At 41.4% G+C, this 15,372-nt stretch overlaps 1 protein-coding gene across 8 annotated transcripts in view; it reads right to left on the bottom strand.

Annotated features, from left to right (window-relative positions):
• The window catches only part of LOC148659455 (neogenin-like), a 201,614-nt gene that overhangs the window by 21,047 nt on the left and 165,195 nt on the right, over positions 1 to 15,372 (bottom strand). For 7 of the 8 annotated variants that reach the window (XM_088641695.1, XM_088641697.1, XM_088641698.1 and 4 more), the window contains exons 12-17: positions 14,961 to 15,010; positions 12,949 to 13,093; positions 9,125 to 9,235; positions 6,083 to 6,277; positions 5,293 to 5,388; positions 525 to 757 (exon numbers count right to left, since the gene is read on the bottom strand). In XM_088641695.1, the coding sequence (XP_088497821.1) occupies positions 525 to 757; positions 5,293 to 5,388; positions 6,083 to 6,277; positions 9,125 to 9,235; positions 12,949 to 13,093; positions 14,961 to 15,010 (830 nt within the window). The remainder of the gene's footprint in view (positions 1 to 524; positions 758 to 5,292; positions 5,389 to 6,082; positions 6,278 to 9,124; positions 9,236 to 12,948; positions 13,094 to 14,960; positions 15,011 to 15,372) is intronic. The other variant, XM_088641693.1, reaches the window with a different exon arrangement.

The raw sequence follows: 15,372 nt of genomic DNA, 5'->3' as shown, positions 1-15,372 counted from the left end.
CGTCGTGTCATTTGCCAAACCGCTTTACACCACACGGTGTCGCGGGAAGCCGGAGCCTACCCGGCAAACAACGAGCGCAAGGCAGGGTTCACCCTGGACAGGACGCCTGTCCATCGCAGGGCCAGTGCAGGCCAATCACACATGGGGACAATGTGGAGGCCACGGTAAAGGCGGAGGGGGGGAATTAGGCCCGGACACCGGGATAACTCCCCACTCTTCTCAAGAAGATGCCCGGGGATCTTTAATGACCCCTGAGAGTCAGGATCTCTGTTTAACGTCTCACACGAAAGACGGCGCCCACTACAGTATAGTGTCCCCACCACTATACCTCGGCATTAGGACCCACACAGACCGCAGGGTGGGCGCCCCCAGCTGGTCCCACTAGCACCACTTCCAGCAGCAAGCATAGCTTCCCAGGAGTCTCCATCCAGGTACTGACCAGGCTCACAGCTGCTGAGCTTCAGTGGGCTGCCAGCTGTGAGCTGCAGGGTGATATAGCTGCTGGCCCTTTCCACACGTATTACCTTGAATTTGGTGTTGGCCGGTATGTTGGTCTTCCAGCGCACGCTGTAATAGCGAGCATCGGTGATCTTCTGGTTCTTGGGCAGCGAGCTGTCGGCCCAGGTAACCTTGATGGTGTCGTGGCTCAGAACGGAGGCCTGCACTCCGACAGGCGGCATCATAGGGGAAGGATCTGGTACTGGAGTGTATGGAGCATTGAAAAGGTCGTACAAATCAACATCGGGGTCTATGGGGTCTGCGAGCAGTTAAAACAATGTCAAATGATATTTGAAAAGAAAAAAAACATGTGGGTCAGGCGTAAAAAGCAAGCGCAACCAAACCAAAAAACAAAACAAGGAGGAGCAGTGAGGGAGGAGTAAAAAAACAAAACATGTTAATGCGTTAAGATGAAGGGAATGACAGGGAGGTGGGAGAGGGGTGAGGAAAAAGAGAGAGAATATTCTATTAGTACAGAATACCAAGTGGCACTACACTACAGGAGCATCAACATGACTTTCTACAGGCAGGCCACTACCGCTAAGCCTAGAGGAGGTACAAGCCAGGCTGATGGAGACAATGTTCCCAGCCTTCCGGAATTTCATTCACATTCAAAGCTTTTCCCTTTCTTCCATTTTTTAAATTACTATACAATGGAACTGTATTATTATAGGAAAGATCCTGTGCGTTCAGAACACATTTGTCTTCAGATAAAGGCAAAACAACCAAAAAAAGATCAATCTTCAATAAACAATTCCATGTCTTTCTTCAAGCACAATTTAGTGGCAGGCAAGCTCTTTTAACAAAAGCTAAAGCTGACTTAACCTGACTATAAGATTACAACGTATTACAGTACAACTACTATAGTGTACATATGAGAATACTGGGTGTTTTTTTTAAAGTACCAAAGGCTTTGAGAACTTTAATATAAGCAGCTAATAAAAAATAAACAGAGCTGCCTTTTCTGTGTTCATCGAAATAAAACATCTGGTAGCAAAACACCCCCGGAATTTGTGTAAAACTTTAATGAAGTGCAACTCAGATGTAATTCAGTTTGTGCTCATATCCCTACATGTGCCCACTGCCCTGGTTTTCTTCTACTGTGTGTCAAAAGGAGACTCATTCAGCCTGTCAACAACTGTTTTACTGCCATTGTATTTAGAGCTAAATAACGAAGTCCCAGAGGGTACCTATATACAATTGGCCATTTTCTTTCAGACAAGTCTATTTCTTATAAAAGTAAGGAATTATTATGACTGATCTTGAGTACTTTTCCATAGGTTTCAACATTTAGACGTGATTCAGTCTTCTCCGTAGTGGCCTTTTGCAGGAGAAAAGGCTGCAATGATATTTTTCTAATTCCTCCTTCACATCATCTTTCTATCACTCCCAAGAAAGTGATAGAGAAGACAAAAAAGATATAGCCTTTGAAATGGTTTGTTTTCACGGAAGATATAAAATTCTGGGACTCCTGTCTGTCATTATTAAGTGACAGAATCCAATGGTGTGAAGATGAACTTCTGCCTATTTTAATTTATGTGAGTACACTAACTTTCCTTTTGGTTATTACAGTCTGGAAAATGGATCAAGGCTGAGCTTGTGTCTTCACCCACACTGTTATTAAAAGCGTCCTAGTTGAACGACTTCTTTCCAAGAGTTTAAAGTCCAATATATGTCACCACATGCTGTCATTGGACCATCTGGGGGGAGGCTAAGACAATCTGTGAAGCTGGACAGTGGGTCTCAGAACCATTCTCTGACCTGAAAGCATTTGGTTTTAGAAACAAATCCTTCATACAAAGGCTATCAATGGTAAAACATGTGATGTGTCAGATCTTAAAGAAAACTATTTAAATTAAGTAGCTACAGGCAGAAATGATTTCAATATTCAGCATTAAACACCAATGAGAAAGTGAACTAGTGTTACCGACATCACAAGGCCAATATTACACATTAAATTTTACAGGGTTAGCAAGGTCACAGCGTTACTCCCAGTAACGCCGACCTACTGAAAGCCTTTTCACAGTAAATGCTCAGCAAACAAAGACCTGCTTGGTCCTTACGTTTGCCCTTATTTCACAACACATTCTCTATTCTCAAAGCTTAAATGCAGTTTATTTACAGTGTAGCCCTATGGTGAGTCAAGCACTCTGCTATGGAAACATATCTTTTGTATGGCACGAAAATTGTTTCAACATTTCTGCCATTAAATCCTTTGGCTGGGCAGCCAAATAGCCCTTATTCAGTATGTATGCAGTCTGATGCTTGCATGTGTAGATAGTGACTTCTTATTTCAGCGCAGGATCAGATGCCGTTCTTGTTCATATTTAACCAAACAGCTTTCATCTGCTTTCAAGAATTCCCTGTGCTGCATAATGAAGGCTAGATTTTGGCTTAAAAATTGAATCCTTTGGTATTAGCAGCAAATTTCAATGTCTGCAGGGTGAAGTTTAAGTCTGACATCTCAATGTAATTGTACTCGAAGCAACAAGCATAGCACTGAAGATTCAGAACCTACAGGAGCTTGATACAAGTCACTGCTGCTTCGGGAAAGGGCAAGCACACATTCTATATAGATCAGAAAGTAAAAGTTACTGCTGCTTTGGTGTCTATACCTGTGTTGGGAATCCTGTGGGCGCATTTGCGAATGTCTGCAAACTTAAGGAAAGTGACGACATTCTAGGATGTATACCCTTTACAAACTTAACACTTTACAGGCCTTTTCACAAACGGAATCTGAAACTGGAGCTGCTGAACGCAGATCTTTTGAAAAAAGCTTTTAAGCTTTTAAGATCAACACAACACATCAATACTTCGTTTGAAAAAAAAGTTTGATCCGACAGTGTAAATGTTGGCAAACTAGAGATCTTCTTCAGCGAGCTGATGTGATTTGATGGGCTATGAAATGAGAAAAGATCAGCAAGCTCAATGGAAGTTCCCAAGTGGCCAGTCTGTGAGTCTTCTTGGCAGTTACTCAAAAGCAAGTCTGTTTTCGCTTCTGGGGGAAGTGCTGGAATCACTTTGTCAGGAAGAAGAAATTATTTAGGGATATCTTCGCATGTACACAGGCCGTCTGTTAAAAAAGAATTTCCCCTGCCACAAGATTTGTTTGGATGTTCGCACTGACATTATCTGTCACATTATACATTCAATTGAAAAGACTCCTTGCTGCTCCTGTTTAATATTCAAAGGTCGCTTTAAACTTGCTCAAAACTGCTTCTGGTTCTCCAGCCGAAACTGAATTTCCCAGCAAGCAGACAGTCTTGTTATTCAATGGCAACGGGGGTAAGTTTGTTTTAAATTGTTAAAACTGGATTTATCCCAGTGTTGCTACCAATACTATAAAACTTGTCGATTAAATCTAGTGAAGACCAGCAATGCCACATCAGTATAATGTACTGTACACTGTAGAATATAAACATCTAAGACAAATCACATTCATAGCCAAGAGATTAAAAATAACTGGAAAGGAAAATGCATCTGAAAGAATAATTACACCTGCCCTACCAGCAAACACATCTAGAGTCATTTACTTCAAAGAGCTATTTACATGTTGGTGAAAGCTGAAAATCACCCTGAAGTTAAAAAAAATCAAACAGCAAAACAAAATCTAATTAAGGGGTTCTTAGGTATTACTGTTTTCTAGATTAGTTGCCTAGCAATCTATTGGTCTTCTATTTAAAAACATCATGCAACGCTAAACCTTGCAGATTCCCTTCAAAATATATGAAACAAAGCCTGTATCACAGATTTCTCTTCATTCTCTTCAGATATTTTACAGAAGATCTCTAAAGACCTTCATTAAAAATATAAATAGTGCCCTTCGTAAACACACATCCTGGAATGCTTTACAATAATAAAGTGATTTCTCTTTATTAGTTAAAAGCTAAATGGAAAAAAAAAGCTTTCAGTCCTTTAAAAGGCTAATCTGTCTCAAAATGGCAGTAAATGACAGATAGTCTTTCATTTACAATTGAAGACTCTTTCTCTCATGGTACAGATTATCTCATTCTCCAGCAGTCTGAGCACAGAGCAAGAAAGCAAAAGTGTTTTGCAGTGGAACCGAGTCCTTTGTGAGGGACGCATCACTTTCAGTGCCATGAGGTGACTCTTTCACATTGCTACCCAACACAAACAGGACCATGCTTCTCTGAACACAGTTCATTTGAATTCGCAGTCACACTATCTGCCCCAGAATGGCAGGTAACTCGAGGCAATGACAACGCTTTTGTCTTGCGAGGTTCTCTATCCAGTAGATATATCCCTATTTCTTCAGAAGAACCCAGATGAGTTGCAGATTTTCTGTCATAAAAGGAAAAAAGAGCCTGATCCAAAAATCATCACCTAATAACACAGGACTGCCTGGGCATGGGACTGGGGGATAATCCCATCCTCTGCCTTAGGCTCTGCCCAGAAACAAGCCCAAAGGAATATAAATGAAGGTGTCAAACCGAGACCAAGAAGCTTAAAAACAAGAAACTTCATGGGCGAAGGGTGCTTTTGCCTTTGGTCAGCTTTTTCTTTCACATTCCAGGAGCTCCTGAATTAAAAACCAATTAAGTGAAAGTTGTTTCAGCTTCAAAGGGTATGGTGTTTCCTTTTGAGGAAAAAAAAACAGATACCCAACATACAGGTTAAAAAGAGAAGGACTTCTCCCAGAAAACATTGCCTAGTGAGTAGTGCTTTCTTTTATGAAATCCTAAGAAACACTGACATTTTTAAAAGCATTTCTCACTTGGATGGAATGTTTCTCTTGGGAGTTTATAGCAGTTCTGCTCTCAGGCAGAGCCGTACCTGAGAGAGGTCTGGTGGCTGCACTCTCATACACAGGAATTCCTTCCCCTATATTGTTGAACGCCTTCAGTGTGATCACATAGTGGGAACTGGGGTCTGCACAGAGGAAGAGAAAAAAAACACGAATAATTTTGCTAATCAAAACCCTGCCCCGCCGAGGCCTCTTTTCAAATTAATAATCTCTGAGAAGCACATATTTAAATGCAGTCATTGATTTTTTTTCATCTGTAATAAAGTGAATTACAAAAAACTTCAATTATGCACATTTTTTGTTAATGGATTTTTTCCCCCTCCACTTTAATTACAGAGCTGCCTCAGTTCTGACATTCTTGTGATCCTGTGGGAACATGAGCTGTGTTACGTGAAGGGAAATTTCTACATTAATAATGCAGCACATTCTTGTATGCAGAACATCTCTGTAAAACATAAAAAAATCAGTCAACTTTATTAGACAGCGTCTGTAACTGTTTACAACTTTGAGTACTTAGTAATATCAAGGAAAGGGGCTTTATTTGAAATCAACAATGTGTCTGGTGTCTCGCAAGTCTTACATTCTAAAATCTTTATTTTTAAAATCTGAATTTGAACATGTCATCTTTTACAATGTGGTTCCTAAAGAAAGTCAGTGGGTTGGTGTCAAATCATTATGTAACTGAAAAGAGGCCCAGGTGTGTAATATCTGGATTACGAGAACTATTTAAATTCTGAAGAAAAACACAAAGAAATTTCAACCTGTACATTTGCTCTCCAAGCCCAGCACTGTATAAATGCCTCCCCCCGTCTTTCTCACCCAGGTTCTCGATGGTGTAGTAGCGCTGTTTGTAGTCCACTTTGATGGTCTGTGCATGGGGGCTGCCAATTCCATAGCCGATGGTATAGCCCCTTACCACAATGTCCTGGTTCTCTGGGGGCGTCCAGCTCACCACTATACTGGTGACCAGCGGGCGGACGTGCAGAGAGCTGGGGATGTCAGGGACACGGGTCTCTGGAATAAGAATCAATGGGGTGGCTTGAAAACAGAAGCAGGTTTGTGCTGAACTACGCAGGAAAGGAGAAAAGCCATGAAATAGAAATAGAAGACAATTTTAGCTGAAAATGCAGCAAAACTCATTCTGCATCACCATTGGGCGCATTCTTTTTTTCAAATCAGAAACATTTAATAAGAAATCTCCCATGAGTGACAAGATGGATGATCTTAGTCTTTGGAGAGAAACCTTTCTGTGACTAGCTTGCAAAAAGTTCAGGATTTCATCCTTTGAAACTGAAAAAGAATAAGCAGAAGAAGAGAACTAAGGCTCTGCGTGGTTAATGTTGTGTGGTTAACAAAATATGCATTATAAATGCATCCATGTATCAGAAATCATCATTTTGATTTCAGAGGCAATAAACACAATTCAACCCTGTTTTACTCCCTTAAATTATTCATTCTGTTGGGACAAACCTAAGTTCTGTTTAAGGGACCTTAATGGGATCTGAATTACACTACAGGTGGTTTGAGGCTTATTCTGACCTAAAAACGAGTTTCATTGGTTGAAAATGAAACTGGTGACATAAGGAATTTAAAGGACAATTGTCGTTAACTCAGAATTCAAAAACATTCACCTTTCCCCTCTATTATTGCAGAGACAGCACATGTACAGCAGTGATATAAATATTAATAAAAGATGAACTGGTACATTAACACTTGTAAGAAATTTCCCCACTCCAACCAAACCAGTGCATATTCTATCCTGATACTCTCTGTCTAAAATAATTAAATGCCTCTCACTAACTATAATTATTAAAGAATTTATATAATATGCTCAGGCTTCAGTTCCATTAAGGATGCAAGATACATATTGAAAGTTATTAACCAGATACATGTATATCCTAATCTGCTGCTGTGTAATTGAATTTCCTTATTTATAACAAAGTTTATTTTCCTGGGAGCCAAAGAGAAAGGCTGCTTTGAAAAATTTTAATTAAATGTGAAGATAAATCAGAAAAGGTTGGGCTTTGATGTGTGGATTGAAAACAAAGATACACAGCGCTCTGCCTTGTTGGACAAAGAATGCCATCTGTCATCAGAAAGCAGCCTATTCCTGGGCTGAACACCACCCTGGACAAGATGACACTCGCTTGCCACATGCAGGGCACACAGGGGCAATTCAGAGATGCAGATTAACCCAGCCAGTGAATCTCTTTAAGGTGGGTGGAGTTTGGTGAGATTGAGGAAGGACATGCAAACTCCACACGGAAGGCATCCCAGTCTGGAACTGAACCCAGGACACAAAGTGAGGCTGTAATCAATGAGACTATACCATCTGGGAGACAAAAACTTCCAAATTTTCTTCATGGAAAAACAGGCTAGTTGAATTTCCTGAACAAGAGCAGATATTTTGCTGATTTTTACTTCTTTGGACACCATAGTTTTGACCGAAGCTTATGGCGATTTAATGATAATCAAAATGATGAGAGACACTACAAAAAAGTAGGGCTTATTTCTTTGTGTGGTGCTTGGTTAGGAGTGTTTTTTAAAACAGATATCTCTGATTTTGTAGGAAAGCATTTTGCTATTTGTGACATCAAAACAGCAACAACTGCACCCCATGGTGTTGCTGAGCTTGAGAGATTTTGCTGTGCTTTTCTTTTAAGTCGCAAAAGAGTGGAGGAGTGGAAACTTCCACCAGCTGTGCCTTCAGTTCAGTTCTGAAGCAGCTAAGACTTGACTCAAGTTTCCCTGTTAGTAACTGGAACACTGAAAAGTTTTAGTCCTCATCTCTTCTTCGCCGATGTAAACACAAACTGGTAGCCTGAGCCAGCACAGGTGGTGATCACAGCTGCATCACAGTGTGGTGTGGCAACTGCAGTGCTGCTGACTGCAAAGCCCTACAGCGGGTGGTGAAAACTGCCCAGTCCATCACTGGGATTGCCCTCCCATCTATCCAGGACATTTATGACAGACGGTGCTTGAGGAAAGCTCTAAGCATCATCAAAGACCCCACACACCCCAGCTACAGACTTTATGATCTGCTACCATCTGGAAAACGGTACCGGAGCTTTCGGGCCCGGACTACCAGATTCGGAGACAGTTTTTACCCCCGCACTATCAAACTGTTAAATTCCCAGCCTCTCTCACTCTCACCTCACCTCTTACCTATGATCTGAACCTCACAGTGCCTTCTTCCTTTCTTTCTTACCAAAAACCCAAACACACATTGAAAATCTACCTCTACCACACATGTCAAAAGTTCACTCCCCATAATTTCTATCCCTTTATTCCATTCTGTTGATGCATATTTGTGCACATAACCTATTACCTTTTTGTTGTTTTGCACATTGTCTGTTGTTGTTTTTTGCACACTGCCTGTTGTTGTTTTTTGCACACTGCCTGTTGTCTCTGTCTTTCTTTTGTTATACAATTGTATTGCTGTTGTTGTTGTTTTTTTTTCTTGTACTACTTATGTCCGAGAGCTAGCTAAATAGCAAAAAAAAATCGCTGTCATTAAAAATCACAGGGCATTTCTCAAAAGGGGTGTTAAATTTTCGAGTACGGATGGTTAACCCCAGTGTCCTGGCCAAATTTCGCATGGGCCTTTATGGCTGCCGTCACATTATCCAGGTGGGGCTGCAGACTGGTGGTGGTGGTATAAGTGTAAGGAATTATTATTATTGCTATTTGGCTGACGCTTTATAGCCAAAGTCTCTTAAAAGGCACCCATTCAAACAGCTGAGTATTTTACTGGAACAACTCGGGTGAAGTCATCTCGCTCATGGGTAGCGTCTCACGTGGGATTCGAACCTACAACCTTCCGGTTCCCAGTCCAGAACCCTAACCACTGCTCCATCTTACCATCCAGATCGCTCTCAAAGGTCTCCGCCGTGGCCCACTCAGTGGGGGGGCCGGTGCCGTTCCCCGTCATGGCTGCCACGCGGAACGTGTACTCCGTTCCTCGCTCCAGGCCTGTAAAGACATTCAAGCAAAGTTCACAGGGCCTGAAGCAGAGCGGTGGGTGACAGCTACAGAAGTGTCCCGTTTACACAACAGTTCAGTGAATGGACTCAACGGGAAAGGAAAATAAAGCAGAGCAATGCCTTTCATTTTCTAAAGGAAACCACAATCAGGAAATCAAAGCAACTAGTCAGTCGGCATTAGATCACACCAACTGTCTTCTGCACTTGCCACTTAATTATTTCCTTGATTCCAGCCCCTTGATATCAAGGTGTTTATACTTGTTTCTGTTCCGGCTGACATTTAGCTGCAGATGAAATCCAGCTGCCAGGAGGTTTGGAAGGAAAAAGGAAACAACTGTCACACAAGCCACAGGTTAAGTGCTGTGCAGTTAAGACATGATGCATAAACATACTGCACACTCCCTCGACATTTTCCAGCATTCAGCTTTATACGTTCTGTATTTTATTCGGATCCATGGGAATCAAAAATGAAAGATGGAAATAAAGAGGATGATCAGGAGGAAGGTTCCATTGGAATTCTAAAGGAAAAACTCCCAATATCGATGACTTTGATACTCATGGGATGTGACGGACAGTCTAGTAATTGAGAGTTCAGATTATTTGGATCTTTGCAACGTGTGCCAGATCCAGCAGTTGCAGTTTGAAGTGATAAGTGAGAGGAGTTTGTCGCTATTAACAACAGCCTCTGTTCTGTATCTTGGTGAAATGCAATTTATGTACCAGTTCAAGTTGAAAGGCTAATTATCAGCAATGATATTCCAGTAAATAAGGTCCTACTACACACAGCCTGTTCACAAATGAGGCGGAAACTTCACATCTTTCAGCACAATTCCCCACTTAGCATGTTTTCTTTGCCCTTCTTTGAAAATGCATTTAAAATGTGATATTAATAAATGTAATTATTCTTTTTGAGCTAAGCAGCTTACACCCCCAGGCTGTTGTTGAAGTGAATAAGTGTTACAAAAGAGAGGTTAAGGCAGGAGGCAGGAGCTGGCTGTGCTGCTCTGAGTCTTTTTCTGAACAACTGTCTCAGAGCTAAGAGCTAGACTCCCACTGGTAATGCAAGAAGAACTGCAGCTCTTCTGGGATGGATGGAGGGATCACAAAGAATGGGAAGGAAGACAAGTCTACTGATAATATTATTATGATAATTTGTTTCCCGGATTCAAAAGAGTGTATGAGCTCTGAGAATCTCCCATTCACAGGTTTTTTTCCTTCCTCACTCTGAAAAGATTTCCTTCACTTTTCTCTCAAGGAATAAATAACTTCCCCTGCAGAGGACCGGAAACTAAATATCTAAATAATGCTAAAAGCGACTTTGCCCTCTTTACCCTACTTGTTGCCTCAGTAGTTTCCTGCTATTCGGGGACTTTAACTAAAGACAATAAGCTAACACTAAATGCCATTCAAGGAATTGTTTACTGCATCTTCCGGAAAATACTAGACCAGCAACTAAACAACAAACCTACCTGTGCCTAGTTCTTATTTTGTTTTCAACACCCTGTTAAAGCTTTCTGAACATTTGCCAAACCTTTTACTTTTTGTTATTTTTGAACCTTTTAAATTTACCGTTATTTTTGGCTTGAAATCATTAAAAAAACACTTGTTGTGAAGAAAAAGCTCTGTGTTAAACTTGTGAAAGACAGAAAAACCTTTTCTAAAAAATGGGAGTGAGATGAGGCCTATCACAGAGGACAAAAACTACTGGATGCCCAGCATTCTGATTTCCACTGCCTGAAAGCTCATACTGTCCTTCACACCAACTCGTCCTTCTGACTACGGCTCTACAATAGGGGACCACTTGTGCTTGGAACAAATGATAGAAACTGGCATTCCTGAACCAACAATTGAAAATAAATAAAGATTCCTTCAAAGGAGAGAACCTCCACTAACTCACAGAACTTCAACATACGTCTGACAAATTCAAAGCAAACTGATGTAATGCATATCATCAGAAATCATTAGCTACTGTGCATGGACCTGTCTGTATTTTATTCCAGCGCTGGCTAGTATGTACTGTTGTGCTCAACACAGAACTAAAGGCAACATGGATGTTACTGGAATCTTGACTAACATCTCAAACATCTGTAAACTTGAGATTCTGCCCACAGTGCGCTTTTTAAATTCAAACTTATGAGAAAGCCTGCTGTCTTTAAATACAACATATCTATGGTAACGGCTTTAAAATATTAATAAATCTCTGATTTGCTGCTGTTTGAATGTTAAATGCAAATGCTGTCATGGCCCTTCAGCTGTCCCTAAGGCCACCGCTGAGAAAATACAAGACAATCTTCCTCTAGGGCTCATATTCTGGTTAAATGCCTTTGAACTAAGAAAACATCTCTTCCTTTTCTCCCCAAATATAATCGGAATCAACTTTTAAGTGCGTATTCTCTTTGATGCCGCGCTGTGTGGTATCAGACTGTAAGAAACGTAAAAATTTGCTGAGCTAGCATTTAAAATTTAATGTTTCCAAGCTCATGCAGCAACATTTCTCTTTACTATCAAGAAACTTGTTGAAGAAAGAAAAAAGTAAAAGTAACTTGGAAATAAGAAAAGATCAAAGGACCAACAGACGGGAGCTGTGACTTAAATTCCCTACATCTTACAAGAGACAGCCAAATCTCGCACATCTGGCACTTAACACTCATAATTACAACTACAGACTATTTGTAAAATGGAAAAATTGGGCATTTCAAGGACCCTTCTAGTAATAATCTGACTATTACCACGTGGCTTAGCACCCCACAGTATTTCAGAAAATGTTTTTCTAGCCTAGTGCAGAATTGGGAAGGTTCCCAAGCCACTGAACCAGTGAGGACACTCTCCCAGAGATCACCACGTCCAGCTCCTAGCCCACTGTGACCACCATCAATACAACCAAGCGCTGCCGGGGCATTGTGGGCATGAGAGGGTGTCGTCAGCTCCTGCAGAAAAGGAGACCCATACGACTTGCCTATCTAAAAACAGCGGGCGCTGGAGGGCTAGCTGTGGCGGAGGGCGAACAGCTTGGGCAGATATGCTGAACGAATAGCTTGTTGGAGCTGCTCACTCTGCATAGGTTGGGGCTGGAAGTGAGTGACTGTAGATTTCAGATTTGCTGGGTATATCATAAGTCTTTGTGATTCCAAATTGAAACAAATACACTGCTATTCTTTAGCGCTTCCCAAAGCACGCATTAGCTATTTCTATATACCTGCAACTGGAAAAAAACAACAACAACCTTCTGATGAGGTCTTTCGGCTCTGTTTAATAGCATGCTCACATATACGGAAAACATCATCATCATCCTTTACAAACAGCCCCCAAGCAATACAGCATGAATGTACTGCATGGATCCTGCTGCACAGCCTAAATGGCTAGAGAAATAGCCAATAAATAACGTGCGCCACACACTCCACAATGGATTAGTAAACGAGATCTGTTATCATTAATAACTATTCACTGTTGCTGTCGTTCCTTTTTGGGAGACAAATCAGTATGCGCCGTACGAGTAGAAAATATTGTGTTTTCTATCAGTAATGTGGGACAAGGAGTCTTTCCCTGGCCTGATGGGTATCGATTGCCTTCAAGGAAAATGACAGGAAGATGCATCTTTATTTCTGTTGTTCAAAGTTAAGGAGTGGCAAAATGACGCCCTGAGGTAACAGAGGAAGTGGGTTAGCTAGGTCCTGGATGGGACCCAGGCGATGAAGAACACACCTTCTATAAGTTGTGAGAGCAGCACGCCAACTGTCGTTTCGGAAATCTCACTCTTTCGGGCGCCTTTCCGGTACCGGATCTTATACCCAATGATCTCCCCGTTGTGGGTGCCAGGGGGTGGGGGCTGCCACTGGACCATAATGCCCTGGGGGAGAGAAGACACACAAAAAAGACAATCAGTTGGCACTCCAGCTCTGAAGCGCCTCCTTCTTAAACTGTCCCTCTTGACCTGCGGGGAGAAGACAAGGACGAGGCAAGCCTGAGCGAATCGCTGCCTCTCTGAACACACACACAGAGCGGTCTGTGAGAGCAGCGGGTGAGAGTTCTGAGGTTACTATTTAGTAGAGAGCACAAATGGGGAACGTCACCATGGTCTTGTCAGAAGGGAGCCCTACGAGACTGGAAACTGGAGAGGATCTGCCATGTTTTGGTAAAACTCCGTAAAGTTGGCAAAAGAATGGAGCTGGCAGAGAGAGTTAAGGGCACATCTTGCTTCTCTGGGCTCAGAGACTTAGAAAACATCTGCTGAGGAAGCTAGTCTGGGCATACTGAAGGTCATTAATAGGTGTCCGGCCCTTCTCGCTCAGCAGCAAGCTATGACTGTGGAAGTGGACAATGTACTAAAAAGGGGTGGGATGAGAAAGAGAAGTCATACAAGGTTCAGTTCCTAATGAGAACGTAAAAGATGTCACTGCAGGCCTTACTTCATGCCAACAGCTTATCAACTCACTAGGCGGAGCTCTTTTTTCCCCAATTCAACAAAAGATCTAAAACTCCTGGTTCTTACTAATCGTTGTTCTGATACAAGGTTTCCTTGCAAGGGATTCTGTGCATGATCGACAGGGAGCAAGAAATACAAGCCACGGATGAAAACCTCAGGCCTCAGCGTGGAAATAGAGAGCAGCAAAACTAACGACACATTATCACGGTGGAATGTGACAAACCGCCTTTTTACACTGTTTTACTCCACAAGTGACTCTGAAAGTGCCGTGCATCCGTCTACATAAAGTATATACGTATTTATAGGTTCCTTGCTGCAAAGAGCATTCGGAGACCTATAAAGCTCTGCATTAATAAATAAATGAATAATAAATAATGCTCCTGGAGTTACCCTGATTCAAGCAGGCTCGCACTGCAGGACACTAGGAAAAATTGAAGTCGTTTTCTTGCTGGAGGCACACTAGCTTACAGGGGGAGCTGCTCACAGTGTGGTAGAGGAGTTAATTAATGGTGCCAACAGACTCTCGGTCTGAGTCAGGGGAACAGCACAAAATTAAATCTTCAGTAAGCGTGATCAATTAGTTTATTTCCATTTATTTCCCCCACTCTGGATTAACCAGCTTTATCCTCCCCCCTCCCCCGTGCTGTGCGATGGTAAATCACAAGGCAGCAAAAAGAAAAGAGTTGTAATAACAAAGAAGTGAACTTAAGAAAGACGAGTCAATGTGCCTGGCAGAGACAAACATCACCGTCAAAGGCATTTTTATGGTTTCTGCTTTAAAAGGTACAACAGTGGGAAGGAGCATGTTAAAACTTTGCCCAGGAAGGAATGAAATAATCTGAGCTACAAGGTAGAACCTTCCAGAACTGTGTAAAAAGTACTTTTATGTCCTGCATTATGACCTAATCTTTAATGTATTTGAGGTTGTAAATACTCCTGTGTGCTAAATATAGTTTTCTGTTTGGAAAAAACAATAATTCATTAATAAGTAAAGTAGGCAATTACCAGTCTGCTATTTGAGCCATCATAGTTATTTTCCATTTTAATTTTTCCAGTCACTGCATGGACTTTGGGAGGACAGAATACAGTGGTCAAAGTAAAACGTCAACAAACAATATTTATTGAGAAGGTAGAATACTCCTTTTCTCTTCAAAAAACAGAAGACAGTAACTCAAAAGAGGGAATAGGCCCTCTGTCTAGCCAAGTAATAGCTGAGCAGTTAAGACAGGCAAGCAAATAATCCTCTGGCCCAGAATTAATTACCAAGTACCTTTAAAATAGAGTCTCTTACCTTGGAGTTGCGCACTTCCAGTGAAAAGTTCTGTGGAGGAGCACTTGGGACTGAGCATTTAAAAAGCAAACATAAAAAGAAAAGATCAGTCAAAAGAATTCTAACACTGAAGACAAGTTTTAGCTGAAAATAATGCTGTTCTCTGTAGTCAAGCCTAAGATAGCATGTGACAGCAAATTGAAAGCAGGTACTACTTCTTTAGCAAGTGTGTGAATGTCTCACAGTCAATGTCTCATGTGTGCCATTTTGTCAGCTGAATTAAAGCATGTAAAGCATGTATAAAGACAGACTTTTTGTGAGCTTGCTGTCTATTGAGTGATGCACTGCAACTTCAACATGTAGAAGGTTTTTATTGATCACCTTTTCATTGAAGTTGCTAATAATTACAAAATAAACAAATACAGCAATACGA

The sequence above is a fragment of the Lepisosteus platostomus genome, chromosome 7 (assembly GCF_059453375.1).
Source record: "Lepisosteus platostomus isolate fLepPlt1 chromosome 7, fLepPlt1.hap1, whole genome shotgun sequence".
NCBI lineage: Eukaryota > Metazoa > Chordata > Actinopteri > Semionotiformes > Lepisosteidae > Lepisosteus > Lepisosteus platostomus.
Note: the sequence above shows the minus strand (reverse complement) of the source record. Positions and strands in the feature narration are given on the sequence as shown.